The sequence below is a fragment of the Chiroxiphia lanceolata genome, chromosome 3, assembly GCF_009829145.1.
Source record: "Chiroxiphia lanceolata isolate bChiLan1 chromosome 3, bChiLan1.pri, whole genome shotgun sequence".
In the NCBI taxonomy this organism is placed as follows: Eukaryota; Metazoa; Chordata; class Aves; order Passeriformes; family Pipridae; genus Chiroxiphia; species Chiroxiphia lanceolata.
Window position 1 is genome coordinate 44,309,338 of NC_045639.1, and position 20,831 is coordinate 44,330,168.

Consider the following 20,831-nt stretch of genomic DNA (forward strand, 5'->3'; position numbering starts at 1 on the left):
TGAAGAAGCAGTAGAACTGTGACTGAGGATGCTCCATTCTGGTTCAACCAGGAATCGATCACACCACATGCAATGGCCTGTGCTCGTGCATAACCAGAACTAAGAGTGGCCCTGGCAGGCCTTTCATATGTGAACTGTTGGACAAGATGTATCACACCATTTCTGCAACTGGAAAATGGTTATGAAACATAACCTACAAATCCCCCATTAGAAGCGATTCTTCAGTTTGCCAGAAGCAGACCAGAGGAAAAAACTTTTTTTATTTTTACAAATTCATCTGCTCTGCTAAATTTTGTAAAGCATTTTCACTGTTTATACAGGGAAACAACATTCACTTGGTGTTGAGTAGAAAGAAAACAGGAAAATGGAACTGCAAAGCCACAAAACTTGACTGGATCACCACTATTAAGTAATTTTCTTTTTTAATTTATGGATTTCAGCAGATTATTGTGCTTTAGCTTTCTTACTCCCACCTTTTAACTCACCCATCCAGAAGAGATGTTAGCAAAGGGGCCACATCTGCAAACACTGCATCTTGAGACTCTGAATCATTGTAAACTCTGAGGAAAAAAGTGCAGTGATTAACCAAATTAAAATATAAATATGTTGTCACAATACAAGAATGCAAACTATGGAAAATGTAGGCCAGTGACATAAAACATGGAGCCTGCTGACATTTTTATGTCAGGGAACTGAAAATTAGAACTCCAAGGTTCTCACTTTTTGGGAGCAGCTGTTGTGTGTGCTGGAGGGAACAAGCTAGAGGTGTACACTTGTAAGAGGTACACAGGCTGCAAACTTGCCTGGGGATTTGCCTCAGAAGACTCAGTGGCAGAGCAGAAATCAGAATGCACCTGAGGGTCATGTTTAAAGATGCACTGTCTTTGTGGGCAGTATCAGCCTAAGGTATTTCCATCCTCACCCCCATGAACTATCTACTCTGAAATCAACACTTCTCACTCAAGGGAAGACTTTCTATTACATTGTAATATGGATTGCAGATTAATTTTCAAAGAGAATGAAAGACAATTAAATTTAATGAGTTATTCCGCCTCTTAGAAAAGAGCAATGACAGTTCAATCCTTAGGCCAAAACTATGATGTCTGAAACAATCCCAATACTTTTTCAAATGCAAGGAGTAAAGAACCAAACACAGGATATTCAAAGAAATCTTTCCTCCTTTCAAGTTTGTAACAACATGAACTCAAGACCTGAAAATAGGAAATCATCAGAGAGAAGAAATTCTGATCATAAAATATGGACATGCTAACTTATTCATTTCTTCTCTAGTGCACCAAAAATGTATCCTCCCCAAGATTACAGCCTGCAGCGCGCAGTGTTTATACAAGATGAACATAATCTAAAACATGAATGTCATTAGCCACCCTTAAATACTTGAGGTATGAATGCCTATTTTTGTCAAAAGCTCCCTTTCTGGTATCTTTCTGTGGTGATTTTTTTTTATTTTTTTGTTTAGCTAGCTCTGTTTTCCAATGAGTGATACGTGTTCCTTATAGCTCACAGCAAAATGGCTAATTAGAAACAGGAATTTTGGTAGCAGCAAACATTACAAAACATAGGCACTTCACTGTGTACACAGTGCACTAGTAGACTTCACCTAGCAGTATCCCACAGCTTGTGTATGATACTACAGGTTTAACTGAATGAAGACAAGGTGTGCTCTTTAGCATTTACTCAACCCTCTTTGTATATCTGACTATGATCTGTCTGCTACAGTCTATAGACTCCACAAATATAGTTTTTTGTATTCATGTTCTCCATAAATAAGACTGTGCAGAGGGATCACTGATAAACAGATACAGAACTGGAGCCAATACTCTGAGTTCTGCATTTTTCCTGACAATAGACAGAGGAAGGAGCAAGAAACACTATGGTGGCTGGAGACACAATAATTCATCTCTGTGCCTCATCCTAATCCTTGAAAGCTGTAAACTGGCCTCAAAATTGAAATATGAGTTGAATCTCTGTTTCAAAAAAAATATTATTAGAATTAGCATTCAGTTTCTTTTTGCATCTTGTTGAATTCTTGGCTTGAAGTAACATCCTGTGGCAACGTGTTCCACAGACTAATTGTAAGTTCCATGAAAATGTACTCTCTTTAATCAGGAAAGGAGCACTTGTCTGGCTTGAAGGACACATACTGGTTGTACTGCCATTTCTCTGGTGTGCCCTTATAGTACACAGAGAAACCAACAAATATGCAGAGATGTGGCACAGTTTATACCAGGAAGACACAGACACAATAGCAATACTCCATCCTTGCTTTGCATGCATATGAGCATATGCTTCAGTTAACTTTGCACATCAAATCTGCAAGGCCAATACAAGAGTGCAAAAGCACTTCCAAACACTTTTCTCTGCTTCATCTATTATCTGCACTTGATGAAATATTCATTAGCACCTCCATCTTAACCAGCTAGGCTTCTAACTCAGTATGTGTTGAAATATTTTTTCTTAACATATCAAAACATCTCAGAGCTAATACGTAAATTTAAAAAGGGAAAAGAAAAAAGAAAAAATAAATTTAGAAAGGTATTTTAAAGACTAAAACATTCACCGTGTCTTCAGATGCCATTGATGACTTTTGTGGACTAAGACAGCAAACAGATTGCTAGCGGCCACAACCCAGGCTAGAGTCAGCCAGTCTTAGCAGTTCATTTGCACTGCAAATTAGAATCACAGAATCATTAAGGCTGGAAAAGACCTCCAAGATCATCAAGTCCAACCTTTGACCAAACACCCTGTCAACTAAACCATAAGCACTAAGTGCCATGTCGAGTCGTTTCTTGAACACTTCCAGGGATGGTGACTCCACCACCTCCCTAGGCAGCCCATTCCAATGCTTAACCACCCTTTCTGTGAAGAAATTGAGTGTAGTGCAGCTTGAGGCCATTACCTCCAAGTAGTACAGCCTCAGACAGCTATGTCAGGGTCAGGCTCTGGTAGCCGATCAGAGGAAAGGCACAGGGCTCCATGTTACAGTAACTACTCCAAATATTTACTCAACTTCCTAAAGGAGTTTTACTGCCACTACTTAGCTGCTGTGGTTCAAATGCTACTCCTACCCAAATAAAATGGTTTATAAAGTAATCTTGAACTAGTTTATGCTACACTATAACCACAGCACCAGCTGAAGTATGGACACCCACTTCACTAGCTATCTGAAACCATGAAAGATGCCGCAAATCCAAAGACTCTCTTTCTTTTTAACCCCATGTATTTTTACCAGAATGATGATAGATTCGTCCCTGTATACTGATTAATGTTAATTTCACCTTGAAAATTCTGAGCTTCTTTTTTATTTTCCTAATTGATTTGCCAATAAAATCGTAAAAGCATAACATGCTGAAAGCTGGAATTTTCTTCCTGAGCTGAAATCAAATATTTTGACATTTATTAGTTCCATAAAATGTTGCTAAAAAAATAAACATTTTTGAGTTCATAAGAACCATATGCTCCTCTGTTTATAAAAAAGAGTTGTACTGGGACATTAAAAAAACATTCCCCAAGAACTGCATTCTTTGGGGGATTTACATTTTTTTAACCCTTTTCCTGATTATCAGGATCTACACCACATTTCCAGAGTCACAGCACTCTGGAGTCCTGTGTCAATATCATTAACTGTATTGCTCTACAGAGTTGAATTCCAGCATTATTCTGTATTTATTTCAACTAGCATGGCTGTGTTAGGTACAGCTGAAAGGTGAAAGGATTTACTTTGAGTAGCTTAGCAGACATGTGAGGGGGCCATGTACCCTAAGAGATCTCATATGCCTTGAATCAAAGGAGTCCTATAACCTAGGGAGTCAGTAAAGCTTCCCCAGGATTTGCATTATCTCAGGAATTTTCAAGTGACTGGTGGCCTACAGGAGAGTCTCTGTGAATAGAAAAAGGCAGCATTTTAGAAGGAACCTCAAGGAAAGGGTGAATGACTAGCAATCTTTAGCAAACCTATGGCTATTCAGGCTAAATCTTAAGTTTAAACCAGGACAGATAATTCATTTTGCATACATTTGACTTTAAATAACGTTTTGCCTTCAAGCAAGGAAGCATGAAACTGTCCTCATATGTTCTGTTTCCGGAAGGTTTTGAAACATGGTTGGAGGTTGAGAGCCTACTGAGTCATTGGAATATATAGATACAAAGTTTGCATTAGAAAAAAGGCACTGGGGTAAAATTTTGTATTTTTTTTCGTTTACAGAAATCTCATTTGTATTAATTTAACTCTTCATTCCTGTTTTCAGAGATTCAGGTCAGCACCATTCTGAAAGAACAGAAGGCACCCTTCAAGCCTGACTCCCTGCATTTTTCTGTCTCAGACTGACTCTGGTGCCACCAAAACCCTTATCACAACTGGTACATTCCAAATCACACTCATCTATGCGGATTTTTGAGCACCTAACATGGAAAGTAATCACACTATAGCCTTTCCCTTGGGCAGCACTGATTTACATGCCACTACTCTACCCTGATGTCTGTGTTCAGGCTGTTTGGACATCAACTCTTACAAGTGCTCAGTCCAGTTTCTGGCTCAGTCATGCTGTATGTCTAATGCTGAAGTCATGCAATCCACCTCAATTCATAGAATCATTGAATGGTTTTGGTTTGAAGGAACCTTTAAAGGTCACCGAGTATAACCCTGCTGCACTGAGCAGGGACATCTTCAACTAGATCAGGTTGCTTAGAACTCCATTCCACCTGACCTTGGATGTTTCCAGGGATGTGGCATCTATTCCCTCCCTGGGTAACCTGTTCCACTATTTCACTACTTTCATTGTAAAATAATTCTTCCTTATATCTATTCTCAATCGACCTTCTTTTAGTTTAAAACTATTACCCCTTTTCCTATTGCAACAGGCCCTGCTAAAAAGTTTGGCCCCATTTTCTTATGGGCCCTCTTTAAGTACTGAGAGACAAACATTCTTTCCTTACCTTTAAAATATTTTGCTACCTCGCAACATGTTGCAAGGATCATGACAGCTACTCAGATTGTGAAAAGAGTCAAATAAGTCTATACAGGTTTCGAATTTAGGCATATCAGCAGTCTTTATTGAGAGGGAGCACTGTCATCTATACCCCAAGTGCACTATTCTGCCCTGGGAAGAACATATATATCACACTAAAAAACCCCCAACAACCTCCCTCTCCTAACCCCCCAGCCACCTCACCCAAAATCCCAACCAAAAAAAAAAACCACATTACCTTCTAGCCAATGCCTACTAAAAAAATCAGTCTTCACTATACAAATATTCCATCAATCCAGATTTCCAGATTGCTGCACAGGACTACCCACCTTTCAAACTGAAAAGTCTTGTTTATTGATGCGTGACCAGGACGGCTACACTTGACAAGGACAGTTTCCTAAGAGAAAAAAAAAAAACAAAATATTTATAGTTAATATGACAGGCACACACATAACAAGAAATATGTATCAATTCTAATGTTCCACGTGACAGCAGTAATTAATGATCAGGAAGTCCAAGGCCCTTCAGCCACCAACACACAAGGCTTTAGAGCCTGTACACTGCAGTGAACTAGCAAGACCAGAAGAAAGGATTTAAAATCCCACAGAGGTTATTAAATAACAACCGACACAAAACATACACTTAAGTTCGACAAAAAGATACAAACCCTTACACGAACTTCTTTTGTACCTAGAAGGTCACAGGCAAGTAAAACCAACCTTCCTAACTGCCACCACAGGTAGAAAAAATTGCAAAAAGAGCTCTTTTTTCTTACTTGGCAAATTTTCATAGTGCCTTTTTAGACTGATTTCATATATAGTTATGTCTAGAACTAAGCACAAGATGCACATTTCATTAAATAACAAGCTAGTTCACAACTGTAAGAAAGAGCTGCACTAGTACAATTGGTAGAATTCCATGAGGTTTTAGTGGAATCCACTTTCCAGATGAATTATACAGTAGCTTTGTAAGTCCGGCAAATATGTAGGCAGCTCTTTAAACTATTAGCGGAGTACAATCACAGCAGCCTGACATGCCTTTTGTAGCAAATTCTGTGCCCTTCTGCCCCTCATGGCTGAAGTTGCCTAACTGCTGCAAAAAGCAAAGAAAAATTATGTGGGGGTTTACAACAATTTGGATGGAAGCTCGCTAGCACACAAAATACTTCATCCCATTCAAGGAGGTTTCCTACCTTACTAACTTGTGGTTACAGAACTGCATTTGATGGCAGTGCTGAAATTCATAATGTGCTTCAGGCAAGTAGCTTGGAATGCTGAATTAGTGGCCTTCCAATGAGTAGTGCCACAGACTGAAGTCGTAAAGAGCTGAGCAAATAATGATTGCATAGCAGTATGTCCAGCAGGTAAATGGCTAATAAACATCAAATTTCTTGCTTTGAGTTTACAAGTATTTCTTCCTCTTAGGAGAAAGAAAATGTATCATTATCAAAGTAATGATGACAGAAACACTTACTCTACATAATGAGGTATGTTACCTCCCCCAGTAGTGCCAAAATTAGCAGAGTACAGATCTCAGTAAAACACTTTGCTACAAAATGGCCTGACACAGAAATTCTAATAGGATCAGCAACCAACAGGCTAGAGGGGAAGGGAAAAAGGAAAAAAAAACCCGAAAAGCATATAGAGTTATGGAAGATATTTCTGATTCAGATATCAAATTTACTTGCAGAGCAGCTTTCTCTAAGGTGAAAAATGAGACAGAAAAAAACTCTATTTTGCGTAACACAGAAACAAAAGAATTAACTGTTAATAGGCAGAAGTTTCATATGAGCATTTGTAATGACCTTCCTTTCTCAGGAGCTCAGTATGGCCTAACATATCCACCACAGCTGCAGGCCTACAGAATCTCATCAAGTTTCCCTGTCAATAGAGTTTGTGAAATCCATACTGCTGTCTCACATGAACACCAAAGAACCTTTTTTTGCACCCCAGAGTTACAGAATACTCTCAGTCTGAGTTCTTTCAGTGCCATAAGGATCATGAAAATGACAAAAGGATACTTCAGAAATATCCACAATCATAAATATTCACTATCTGTCCTGACACCCAAGAATGACTCCTCAAGCCTGGTGAACAGATCAGTAAGTGAAATTAAGTAAGGCAGAGAAATAATTTCAAATTAGTTATATGGAATACCAGATACAGCCATGATCACAGAATCTAGTTGGGGTAATTATAATTTCTCATCACTTGTTACTCTGTATCTGCTGAATGCTGCACCCCCTGTTCCATGACTGCTGTTCCACAGCACAGACAATGTAAGGGAGCCTGTGACTGCTCCTCATGTGTCACTGTCAACTTCAGTGCAACTAAGGCTGACATGGACAGCTTAAAGGATTCCCCATACTGGGGAAGCACCACAGGAAGAAAATTCTAGCTGGGGATAGTGATAAGCAACTGGGGAATCAAAATGTCTTCAACTGCTCCATCCATCTGATCTATTACAAAATTATCTCCCAAGGAAAGAAGGGTCTTGGCTGTGTTAATTCATGTTTCCACAGTCCTATCTTTAATAAACAGCAGAATTTTGTGCCTTCCTTGATACTCAGAGCAGCCTGTTAGCCGTCCATTTGAAAGGAATTAATCAGGGGTGCAGAGAAGGGCAGCAATGGAGCTGGTGAAGAGTCCAGAGCACAAGTCCTGTGAGGAGTACCTGAGGGAACCGCGGATGTTTGGTCTGGAGAAGGCTCCAGGGTGACCTTATTGATCTCTATAACTACCTGAAAGGAGGTTGTAGCCAGGTGAGGGTCAGCCTTTTCTCCCAGGTGAGAAGCAACAGGATGAGAGGACAGAGTCTTAAGCTGTGCTGGGGAGGATATTAGGATGATTAGATACTGGAATGGGCTGCCCAGGAAGGTGGTGGAGTCACTGTCCCTGGAGCTGTTTAAGGAAAGACTGGATGTGGCACTTAGTGCCCTGATCTAGTTGACCTGGTGGCATTCAGCCATAGGTTGGATTTGATCTCAGAGGTCTTTTCCAACATAGATGATTCTGTGATTCTGTAAGGTAGAGGCAGACACCTTCTTTTCTCTGCCAAAGGAAGTTGAATTCCAACATCACTTCAGCAATTAGGCATCTCATTTAAGTGTCTACATTTAGTGCTGTGAATCCAGGTGAATTCAGAGCTACTCATTCAAACATGGCACCTGTGTTCACTAGTGCACACAGCACAACCTCCAGAGACTGACAGAACTACAGAAAAAAAGAAGGCAGAATCCTGGATCAGAATTACAGAAAAAAAGAAGGCAGAATCCTGGATCAGAATTACAGAATGTTTGAGATGGGAAGGGACTTACAGAGATCATTGAGACCAACCCCTGCTCAGAGCACAGTGACCTACAGAGGCTGCCCAGGACTGTGTCCAGTCAGGTTTTAAGCAGGTTTTTTGCAAAAGGAAAACTTCAAAAACTGAAATGAAATATTCTTCTGTACATCCAATAAAATCCTAAGCTTTTTTTTAGACTTAGAATGGGAATTTTTCTCTAAACAAGACGAGCAAGATTATAGAAAAGACTGCATGCGTCTTTCGAAGAATGATACAAATATCTAAATAAACAAAAGACAAAACACTCAAAGATTAAATGGAATTTGTGTAATCTCAGTCTCACAAAAAGATACACAACCATTCTGTCCAAGTGTCAATTCTGCCTGTCTACAGACAGTTTGAAGGAAGTCTTACCACAGCTCCTGGCAGAAGAGAAGCAAAGCTAAGTTATACTGCAACTTCTGTCATGGTCTTCCCTATTGTAGTTACAAGACAAAGCTGTAGCATAGATGACACAGATTAGCATATTACTAGAGCTGTGGTTCAATGCAGGAACAATGTCAAGTTGAAGCTTGTCCAAAAGATCCAAGCGTAGTTTCCGATATGTATGCTGGACTGCGTTGTGAATCTGATTCTAAAATGTGGCTCTGTTTTCTAACACACACTAGCTCTAAAATGATCATGGCAGATAACTGCCTGGTTATGTTAGACACATAGAGTATTTTCAGGAAAAAACCCGGAAAGACAGGCATGATCTAAAAAGCAAAACTAATAAACTCAGCACCTCTATCACTGAGAAACCTCCTTCACCTTGATCTAAAAATTCCTTTAAATCATAAGTATTTGTCTGCAAAATGGTTAACTTGTTTCTAGAAATACAAACAAAATACAAACTTTGCCTGTGTTGCAACTAAAAGCTTGATAACAAATAAAGCCCCATAATTTAATCTGAAAATTGTGTATTTATCCTAGCCACAAACATAACACCTTCAGTTGTTGAAATCAAAATAAACAGAAAATAAACATTATTTTCCTCTATTTTTGTTAAATTAGTCTAAATTGACTGATTTTTGTAAGAAGGATTCTTACAACAAATTTTTTTTTTAAAAAGATAAATTTGTATTAAGAAACTAATACAAAGACTTAAGGTGTTTGATCAAAACTGGAAAGTACTTTAACCAAATAAATGTCAAGGCAAACCAATAAAACATTTGAAGTCTGTGTTGTGTTTTCCAAACCCAGGAAGTTAATACTTTGCAAATTGCATTTGACAATCAAGTCTATGCTTATATATATATTCCTGAAATATTCAATAAGGTTAGCATATTGAAGGTTACCGGGTGAGTCTCACACAAACTAAAATTCATAAGCTCACATAAGTAAGCAGATATTGCTTTGCTTGTAAACATACAGATATTTAATAAATCAGGTATCTATATTAAATAATCCAAAACCTAAATATTGTCTAATTTCATCTTAATGCAATAAAATTTAACAGGTCAGAGATGGTTGTGGTATTTTATAGTACAGTGAATGGGCTGTGAGCATCCAGAACACTATGTCTACCATTACAGGTCCCTGCTTTTTATCTCCTGACATATTTACTCTTTCTTAGTCTCTTCATGTGCTCCATTAGTTATCTAATTGCATATATACATATAGATATAATTATCCACATTATGCAAGTGAGATCTGCCTAATGAAGCTATAATTTGGGAGATTTAAATGCATAACACACTGTAGGTCACTTCAGCAATATTTTAAGCACTACACTGTAAAAGAGAATTTGGCTAATCACCATGTAAGTAACAGTGAGCAGCCAACTAAGAACCATGGCAGCTAAGCAAATTAAGCCCCAAGTTAATACTTTAACCTTAGCTCGCACTACTGAGCCTTTTTAAATTTTTTTTATCTTGGTAATGGCCTCAATTAATGTTAGAATGTCATTTAGATTTGCAGCCTCAACTCATTCTTCTTCCTCCAATGATCTAAGCCAGGACAATCTAACATGCTTGACTGCAGTACCACCTAGGCTGCTGTGTTTCATGTGGGATCATATTTCTCTCCTAGTGCATTAGCTGTGTTGCAATAATAAAATTTAAAAAAGCCTGACATAATTTTAGAAATAGTTACAGCAAATACAAGTGGCTCAAAGGGACTGACTGCAGAAAGTCTGCAAAGGGACTGACTGCAGGACTACTGCAAACATACAATCTCTGTTTAATGGATGGCTGCACCAGCAGAAGCTCCAACCTATTACCACTACAGTCAGGATGAAAATAGCACAAATCACCCATGGGTGATCAAAGCTGGGCTCCAACTGACAAGAAAGTACCTATATATTTTTTTTAACTCATGGTTCACATGTCCCTCTTGTTTCTTCTTCTAGTATCCATGAATCTACTTTTGAATTTCACCATCAAATACTTACATCATCAGCTGCATATGCCACTTTTTCTGAAAAGTTTCTTTGCCTGTAAGGAGAAAAAAAAAGCCAATGGGGAAAAAAAAAAAGGTACCATTCAAACAATAAGTGTTCCAGGCAGCTGAGGAAAGCCCATGTTCAAAGTGCCTGAAGAGTACCTTTCAGAATTGCCAAGTATCCCATGTACCTAGTAACACCACAGTTAATTATGAATAAAAATAAGTGCAACCAAGCAAAATAATCTGCTTTAGAAAAGACATTTAGAACAAACCAAATTAACACTAATTCACATGCAAGCTATTCTATTATTTTTAGATTGTAACGTGAGCTTGTAACAAGAGGCTTTCACTTTAGAACATTAAAGTGAAAAGTACCCTCTTTTTAGGTATTTGTCCCTAATCTTGTATCCATTACTAGTCTAAACACTGACTGGGAATGCTGAGGTGTATAAATTTATTCATTGGTGTATGTGTTTGGAGAGTCAGTCCCCAGTTTTACAGTTTTATTTTAAAAAGTTTTATTTAAATTACTTTTGATACATTAAGAAAAGTTACTCTTAACAATTTTTTTTGGCCCAATCCATCCTGTTTTACACTACAAGTCATCACTTGATTGCAATATATCATACTGCAATGAAAACAGCGAGTGGGTTCCTTCTCAGCTATATCAAGCACAAGTTAATGCAAGTTTCTCCTTCAGGCTCCTTGAAATATTCTGTCTGTAATTTTTGACATTATTTTAATTAAGACAGTTCTATTTTTTTTAAGATTTGCCAAAAATTAATAAACTTTAAAACATTGAATGTATTTTTTTTAGAATTACCACACAGTAACAGTAAAATAAAGCTCCAAATCAGTTATTTACTGACAGAGCAAATTATAATGTTACTGGTTTCTAGCCACCCACCAAGTTTTCTCCTTTCTTTCTTTGTGTGCATGTTTCAATCTCTATTTTCTTTCACGTTAGTCATCTATGGAGAATTTGGCTTGTTAAGCTCATCTAATCTCTCTTTGCCTTTTGGATCTTGGAATGTTTTGACACTTTGGTTACAGTAAACATATTATAAATTAGGGATGCAGAGCCAAATTATACTGAAATAGAATTACCAGTGTGTATGCTAACAGCCAGTGTGTTCTACAGCATTACAAACCAACTGTAATGCTGAGTGTGTTTCTCTATCCACAGTTTCTGGCAGCTATTACATTACTGCATCCCAGAATTTGTATAGGATAGAGAATACACTCTAAACTGACTGCAGCTGTGTTTCTTCTGCCAAGACAGGGATAATCCTGGCTTGGCAGAACAGTTATGGCTTTCTACTGAGGTGGATATACTTTTAGACAGGGGGCTGAGATTGGCTAAAGCCAATTTAGCAAGAGAAAGAAAACAGTAATTAGTTTTTATGATACTATATTGTCTCCACACACACATAAAAACAGAAAAATCAAGGACACAGTTGTTTTCATATAATTTTAAGTATCATTTTCACTGTATATTAATTATGAGTCACATAAGATCTAAAACAACCAAAATAAATTACCTATCTTGTGATATCAAATGTCCAGCAGCATCATCAAAAGGTAGTAATGGTCGAATCCTGCAGTGGACTCTGATATTTCCTCTCAATTCCTAGGGTTAGAGTATTGAGCTGTATTTAACACAAGCTGCTGTAGAGGACAAATACACTAGAATTTGCCAAACAGACATGAACACGTTTAAGAAAGCAAGTGTTTACAACATCATAGCCCTAGACGCTGTGGGAAGAAAAATAGAATCAATATAATTTGTCTTGGTAAGGTAGGAAAAAGTACTTGAGGAAGTACGAGCACTTCAGAGATCTGGAATTGTGCAGCCCTCTTCAGTTTATATGGAAAAAAAAAAAGGCTTTCACTCTAAGACATTCTTCCCTTCCCTTCCTTTTTCTCCTTCCTCCTTACCTGAGCTTCTTCAGATACCTATGTTAACTCAACAGACAAGATTACACACTCCATTTCTCTTCCTCCAGTCCTGAGCAAGATGTGGAATATAAAACATGTTGTACATTTTCCTCTCCACTGTGTGTTCCTACATGATTAAAAAGCCAGCAACTGATTTTTCTCTGCAGGCTTTTTTCTCTGAAGTTTTAGACTTCAGTTTATCTCTTCCTTTTTGCTGGTGGTCATTTCTTCCTGTTTCGTATGACTGAAAACAGCTAGCCTTGTGATGACTAGTGACCACTGTCATTAATGCCCCACTGCCCTGAGGAATATCCTTTCAATAAACTGCAACATAAGGCAGAGTTTGGAAGGTAAGCACTTTTTAACAAAGAGCTTCATTTTCCCAGATAGAAAGTCTTTAAAGAATGTTGTTTAAAGGTGGCTTGTGTTTCTAAAAATCAGGTCCTGAATCAGGCAACCCTGATTTGTGGGGGTGGGGAGGAAGAGTAAAGTTAAAGTTCATAAAGGAAAAAATTAATCCCAAATGAACCATCACTAACGGCTGAGCAGGATACATCTAGACATATTTGAAAAAATAAAACACAGCTATTTTGCAATTTCAAGTTAATATTTTTAGAGTTTTAAAAACTATTTCGGAAGCTTCAAATTTAGAGAAGAAGATGAAAAAACTCAAGTTTTGTCCACTATTCAAAATGGATGGTACTCAGAGCATTATGTTGCATGAGTGCATTTGAAAGATCCTTGTGTACAAAGAAAGGGGTGGTGGGGTTTACTGTAAGACAAATGTGTCTCAGCAAACAGACGTGTCATATACTGACAATTGGGGAAGGTGATATATCCAGGTAAAGAGGAAATTATGCGAATAATTTCAACAAAATAAGAAAATGTTCTGTCATTAAATGTACTTACAACCAAGCTGTTATGTAGAGCCCTCCTCTTCTGCTTTTCTTTCTCATATCTCTCTGTCACTTCTTGTAGAGACTGCTCAAGATCAAAAGCTTTTATCTGAAACACTAGAAGAAAGCAGTTTCAAAGAAATAAACTCTGTGACTTTACAAAATTAATTTTCTAGCAGCACCTCATGAAATACAAGCATGAACTTTTTCGACCAAATTTCAGTTAGGAGAGTTAGTTCTTGATTTACTAGACACCTCTGAAAAATCCCATCATAGCTCTTGCTTTGTGAAGCTACAGATAATTACCACAACTATACATACAAAGACTTGAAAAACAACTAAAAATATAAAATGGTTAAAGGCAGTTCATATGTGTCAGTTTTCTCTAATACCCATGCTGTTCACCTCTAGTTCATAATGTTCTTCCACAAGTGCATGCATGCAGGGAAACCATTATGTTAATAGCTGGGGAAACAAAGTATGAAAGTTTCACTATAAAAAATCCTTGGAGTGATAATACTAGCATGTTTTTGTTTGGAGAATCCCATGCAAGTATGTTACCATAAATTGCCAAAAGGGCCTCTTATAGTCACTGACCCCTAATCATACTGTATTTTTCAAAACACAAGATTAGAATTCATTGATTATTTAAGTAATCTCCATAATAAGTATCTTTTATTAACAAATTTTTGTACACAATTTGAGTTCCCCAAGTCTCTTGACTAAGCAGTAAGGCAAAGCAATAGGTGCTAAGGATAGTCTTCCATTATTCCAGTTTTGAAAGGAAAAAAAAATTGCTAATTTTTTTCAATATTTAAGTGGTCTCTTCTTGAGGATTTTGAGAAGCCAATTGGACATTACAGATCCAGTTTCAGTTAACTTACGCCCTAATTACTCTTTTTTTTAATCTTTTTCTGACCACCCCTTCTATGGTGAATATAACTGAAAACAGAAATCAACCCTGGGTTTCCTAATTTGACACTAGGGCTTTTGAGCAACATTCCCTAGAAAATGAGTCAAGTTGTTGCATTTAGCAGATGGTACCTTGATATTTGTAAGACTGATCCATCAGTTTTAATGTCCATTTTTTGTAAAGCTTTATATGCAGCACAAAAAAACTTCTTGAAGCTTCACAGAGCAAGTTTCCTAATGCATAATTTATTTCTGAACTTTTATTTTTTTTCTGAAAGTAGAGCCATATAGTTACAAACACTTACTTAACACTTTCCTAGTTGTCTGCTTGGCATTAGCTGCAAGCTATTTAGGAGTTACATTTTCATCCTTAACCTAGGGGCAGCCATTGGGTACATCTGTTTGAAAATACTAATTTTACTTAATCCTCATTATGCAAGTAGTTACTACATGCCTGCAGTGCTTTCCTCCATGCTTTGCCCATCTCATTGACCTAGACGGAAATTCTCTGGGAGCTGGGAATGCTGATTTTTTTGTTTAAACATTACTGATCATAGTTAGGATCTTCATTAATAATCAGACTAACAGTTGTGATGTCTTGCAAGCATAGTCAGGATTGTAATGTTCCTTTAACTGACAGTCCTGGTTAGGAAGTTTTTCATTCCCTCCCATTCAGTGCAGCACCAGATCTTTTAACGTGCTTGCACACCTGTTTCCACAGTTTCATGGAGGTCTAAAAGCAATCCATCTTTCTGAGCAGTTTCTGTCCTGGATCAGCTCCCTGATCTGTTTTGCATGTGGTTACACAAACAGTTACACAAGCATAACAGAAAGTTCCATGAAAGGGACATGAAAAACTGGAGCAGCATAACAGCACAGCCACAACTGAGATTTGGATGTGTAGCTGTCCCCATAGCTCCCTGAGGTTTTTAATGTTTCTTGCCATACCAGATTCCAGTTTAAAAAGGAGACCAATCTGATCATGTCTTCTAGGACAAGCAGCTATGATGTAATAGACTTAATTCCAAAACTTCTTTTGAATTCAGTTGTTTTATATCCTGGGCTATAACATTATTTTCATCAGGGCCTATTGCAAAAACAAGGGGTAATGATCTTATAACTAAAAAAGGGTTGATTTAAATTAGATATAAAAAAGGCAGTTTTTACAACGAGGGTGGTCAAACACTGGAACAGGCTGCCCAGAGAGGTGGTGCATACCCCATCCCTAGAAACTTTCAAGGTCAGATTGGATGGGGCTCTGAGGACTTGGTCTAGTTGAAGATGTCTCTGCTCACTGCAGGGGGGCTGGAACTAGATGACCTTTCAAGGTCCCTTCCAACCCAAACCATTCTATGATTCTGTGATTATTCTTTGGGCTTCTACAATATTTCTGTCGCTGGATCCAAGGTCCCTCCCCTCCTCAGATACTCCACACTAAGAAGAAAATGCTTTCAACAGGCAGTTGAGCTGTTGAGACTCGCCTGCTGAGTTGAAAATAAAAGATGCTGTCAGTTCATGTTCCACAAACACATCTGCACAGAGCAGAGCTCAGCCTTCTCCAACAGTAGCAAAGCACATAGGTGCTAGGATATGGGTAAAGTGGGAAATAAGTTCCTTACCCAGTTTGCCCTCTTCTCCAGCCCAGAGAGAAAGTGTCCTGGAATTGCAAAGTATATCTAAGTCACTGGGCTGCAGCAGCACAGATACTGTAATTTCCTCTTTCTGACAATATCTGCATGGTGAAGCAATCTAAAAAGTAATCTTAAATTTTTATAAATACCTACTCTTCCCAAAATCTGCTGAATTACTGCATCTGTCTCAGTAGTATCATTTGATTTGGGGGGCCAGTATTTTTGGCAAAAGTGATAGCAGCCTTGTTTATGAAGGAAACAGGCCTATAACAATAAAATAATAGGTACTTCTCTCTGCTATTAATTGCTACTATTTAAATTTCAGTGGGAAAGGTGGCAGTAGCCTGGTTTTCAGAGTGTGAATAAATATTTCTAGGTAAGGGACTACTCAGTTATTACAGGGAAGTTTTCTAGTTTGCTGCATGTCAACTACAGTCTTAGAATTAACCTATTCAAATGTTTCTTCTATAATTCTCCCCCTTCATTTTCAATCTCTGTTTTAAGATTAAACTAGTAATATATATGATCTCCAGAATATATACTTAGGGCTTTCTGTCTACAAAAGATTCTATGTAATTAAAGGATGGCAATTCCTACTGTCATATTTAACCTTAACAATAGAATCTCCATCTTAAACATTTGACAGAGAACTGAAAACCAGTGAAATTTCAAAACAAAAGTCATCCACCTAAGTGCCAACACACTATTTTGTAACAGGCAGGGAAGCTTCCCTGCTTATGATTCCATAGAACAATGCATCATGAAGTGCAAACTGAGAACAGTCAACAGGAATAACTAGTTATTTACACCACAACAGCTCAAGTGCCAAAACCAATCTGCTATCTGTTCATTTAGCCTCTTGCTTCAATAAGGGAAACATTCACCTTTAGATAGAGTTCATTTTCCTCTTTGTTTTTTTTCTGTTTTAAAGATGCCTTGATGGAGCATTTTCTGTACACAGATAATACAATAAACAAATCAATTTTAATCATAACTTAGTACATTACAGGGCCAAGTTCTGTAAGCATCTATCACCAAGAATGCTGTTTGTTGATATTGACTTGAGGAGTCCCATGAGAATCAAATCAGTCCAAAAATGGAGTGTTTCAACCAAAAAGTAAAGCAGGAAAAAACCAAATCTTTTAAATGGCAACACATGGATATCACACAGGGTCTCTGAGTATATTATTTATTTGTTCTTTGTTCATCAGGCTGCTAAGCTTCAATATAAGCTCTGTATGTGTCATGTGCTTCTCAGCCCTGGTAGGAGTTCCACCAGAATCAAGGATACTGAAAGCAAGTGCAGAGATCCATATCATGAGATCCAGGTGTCGGACCAATGCATGTAGCCCTCAGCGAGGAGGGCAGAGAGCACCAGTGCCTGTTGCGTCTCCTCCAAGAACAAAGAGGCACCTGAATTCCGAAACAGTAGTCCATGTGGTGTTATTATCTACAGTCTAGCAAGTGGAATTGGGTTTTGATTTGGAAGTATTTTTTTTTTCTGTAAATACACAAATATTAAAAATCCAGTCTATCCTAATTTCAGGCAGTGTTTTCAGAAATCTCTGAAATCACCTTAGTCCTCTTCCGATACAGTCAAAAGGAGACAAATTTCAGCTTTATAAAGCAACACATTCTTTATTTGACTATTCTAAAGTAGTCGAGATATCATGCATTAAGAACTGCAGTTTAAAAATGTTACAGCTGAGCCAACTCAGCAACAGTCTAATAGCAGCTGCAATCCTAAAAAAAGCTAAATCTCTGCAGAGTATTTGCAGTCCTTCTAACTCGACAGAACTCCTTGACAATCTAATGTCAAACAAGAAACAAGTGCTACAATTTCAGTGACACATTTCAAAAGATCAAACTCAACCTTTTAATGTTAGTAACATTTAGCAAATATATTGTTGATGTTACATGTTCAAAATGTAAGTGCAATGAGCCTTACTTTGCATTGCTTCATTTTGCAGCTGTACCCCTTGGACTGCTGCCAAAACTTGGTAAAGACAAGTCTTGCTTTGACGCCGAAACTCTTTTGAAAGCTCAAGAGCAAATGAATGGAGGCTCTTCAGGTCTTGCTTAAGCCTCTTCTCAGCAAGAAGAAAAATATGTTATAAAGACACAAAACCAGCAGTTAAGAAGAATCAATATAACAACACAAATAATTAGGGTGAGATATCACAGGCAGGAAGAACCCTCTACTTGACGAAAGGAAGTCTTCAGGAGTATGTCTTTCAGCATGTTTAGAGAAGGATCCTGCGAGACATTTAGCAATGTAATTTCCTAAAAAATTTCAGCAAGACTATATGGATCTTATCCTACATATTCTGACTGTTACTCAGTTTCAGGTGTACACCAAATCTCTTTCTTATTTCATCAGACAAAAATAAGTGTGTGTGAGTGGGTGTTCTGTTCACTTATAGGACGTATTCAGAATTAGCAATGAAAAGTTGTGATCTGTATATCCCTTCCTGCATTCATTTTCCACACTTTGATCAGGAGATACTTAAGATTCAGTCTAAGTCATTTCTTAAGTAAGCTAGTTCTTTGCCTTCTTATGAGAACAGGTGTATTTTGAAAAGATCAGAAACCTTTATTGTTCAGAAAATTATTTGTACTATGGACATAACTCAGCATAAGATACATTATAAGACTTTTAAATGTTTATAAGATGGGCTTATATTCACTTACAAGTCCAAATAAATAAAACCAAATTGACCTGATTTTAGGATTAGTAGACTTCTTAACATCTAAGTCTTGAAACTAACGTGTAAAACCATTTGTAAGATGAACTTAACAATACCTTATCCAACAGAAGTACTGTGATCTTTCATTAGTCAGCCTGGTACAAAGTATCACATATTCTGTGACAAATTTTATTTTTCCAACTATGGTACTGACCTCTAATTAATCAACTAGTTTCAATGATAAAAAGGCAATCTTAAGGGACAAAATCACTGTATTTCTTACTCTCAAATGCCACAGAATGTAACTGGGAATAAGTATTTTTTTGTTATTACAGGTATAGGATTAACATTCATCTAGACTTTTATCTGGAGAGCTTTGCTCTTTCCTAGCATTCGCTGACGTCTAATAGTAAACCATCGCAATCCATTGGTATTGCATCACAGGCAGTTCTAACTAACCTAAAATGTAAAACACTATCACAAAATTTACTGAGCAGAATCACTATATTTAGAACAGAACAGAATAGTTCAGTTGGAAGGGACCTACAACGATCACCTAACCCAACTATGATACAATTAAGCTGCATCCTTCTGCCTGTTAAGAATCAGATTTTTTCCTGAGAGACTTTTCAGTCATTTTATGCAGCCAGTCAGTGCTGCCCTGAGAAAAGCTGACATTTGTTTGTGTCTCTAAAAGGAACTCACTATCCTATGCAGTAACATAATGAATAAGTACTTCAATAAAGGAAAATATTACAGCACTGGCATTGGGAGAACAGTTTCAGCCTCTTTGATGCAAAATTAAGAAAACCTGAGTAAGCATACAGCAAACTCTTGTGGGTGTCTCTTGTGAGACCTCTTGTGAAGTCTGCCAGATCAGAACTCTTAGTGATCAATGGAACTCTCCAATGTGTTTTTAAAGGATCGGCCTATCTGGTTAAAGTATATCACAATTATTGTTTTTTAGGGGATGTCAACATGATAATCAAATTAGGAACTGAAATGCTTTGATTACAAAAATATCTAGCTTGGGTATTGACAGCAGCCTGTGTGTAAAATCCTGGAGCTCAGGAGCAGCCACTTTCAGCAGTCTCTCAGGTGACTCAGGTGACTTTGCAGCCTATTGCAGCAAAACCACTGAACAATGGCTACATCTCACTGCAAGCTCTGCTGTGAATAGAGTAAAGCCACAGATCAGGTTCATATCTAACCATTTTCTGTGTTTTACTGTATTTGATAAGCATGTAAATGTTTAGGGCATAGATTATGCCTACATTATTAATAAATGTCTTTACCTTTATTGCTCTGTGCAGCTGGGTTACAAGAGAACTCCTCTGCAATTTCTGCTGCCCGCCACGAGCAGCATAGAGCTGCAATACTTCATTAGTGCTTCTTCCGGCCAACCCTTGATACTATTTAAAAAAAAAATCACCAAAAAAATCACCTTAAAACACTCATGTTTCCTGTTGCATTCTGTCCCCTTTGTCTCTGTAAACACTTGTAACTCAACTATCTGATTACATGGGATATTGTCAATACATCATCATCATCATGGCTGGGCTTCGCAAACAAAGAATAATTTCTTTGCTTTTACCTTTTTCTGAGTCATGTGAAGAATCACCTCATGGTAGCTGGCTAACATCACACAGTTCTACTTTCTTAGAGTGGTAAACCTGAGCACCAGACTTCTAAAATGCCTTTGCTGTACCTAAACCCTCTTACTTACGCTTGAGGTGGATCTAAAGGGTTAAAATTGTGTCTTCACTTAGGGAAAAGGGCTGGTTACCTAGGTGGATTATTAAGTGTCTCCTGGAAACTAGATTTAACTCAGAAAGCACTCTGGAAGGACATGAAACAGAACAAAGACACACGTACACATGTTAACTGCTGAAGTCCTGAAGGATCTGTTAATACAACAGCCCCCAACTTACTGTCCATTGCTCCAGCTGCCTGGCAACACCGACTCCATTACACTCTGTAGGGTTGTAATGGTGCAAAACTGTGCCAATAAAGCCCTACACTGGGTCTTCAGAGATCAAAGCAACCAAAGCAATTGTCATTTACTGACAGTGC

The 20,831-nt window shown here is 37.8% G+C and overlaps 1 protein-coding gene across 2 annotated transcripts in view; it reads right to left on the bottom strand.

Annotated features, from left to right (window-relative positions):
* Positions 1 to 20,831, bottom strand: part of KIF25 (kinesin family member 25) — a 41,971-nt gene that overhangs the window by 17,132 nt on the left and 4,008 nt on the right. For both annotated transcript variants that reach the window (XM_032684017.1, XM_032684018.1), the window contains exons 3-9: positions 20,054 to 20,170; positions 18,020 to 18,158; positions 13,542 to 13,645; positions 12,236 to 12,324; positions 10,702 to 10,744; positions 5,315 to 5,382; positions 486 to 560 (exon numbers count right to left, since the gene is read on the bottom strand). In XM_032684017.1, the coding sequence (XP_032539908.1) occupies positions 486 to 560; positions 5,315 to 5,382; positions 10,702 to 10,744; positions 12,236 to 12,324; positions 13,542 to 13,645; positions 18,020 to 18,158; positions 20,054 to 20,170 (635 nt within the window). The remainder of the gene's footprint in view (positions 1 to 485; positions 561 to 5,314; positions 5,383 to 10,701; positions 10,745 to 12,235; positions 12,325 to 13,541; positions 13,646 to 18,019; positions 18,159 to 20,053; positions 20,171 to 20,831) is intronic.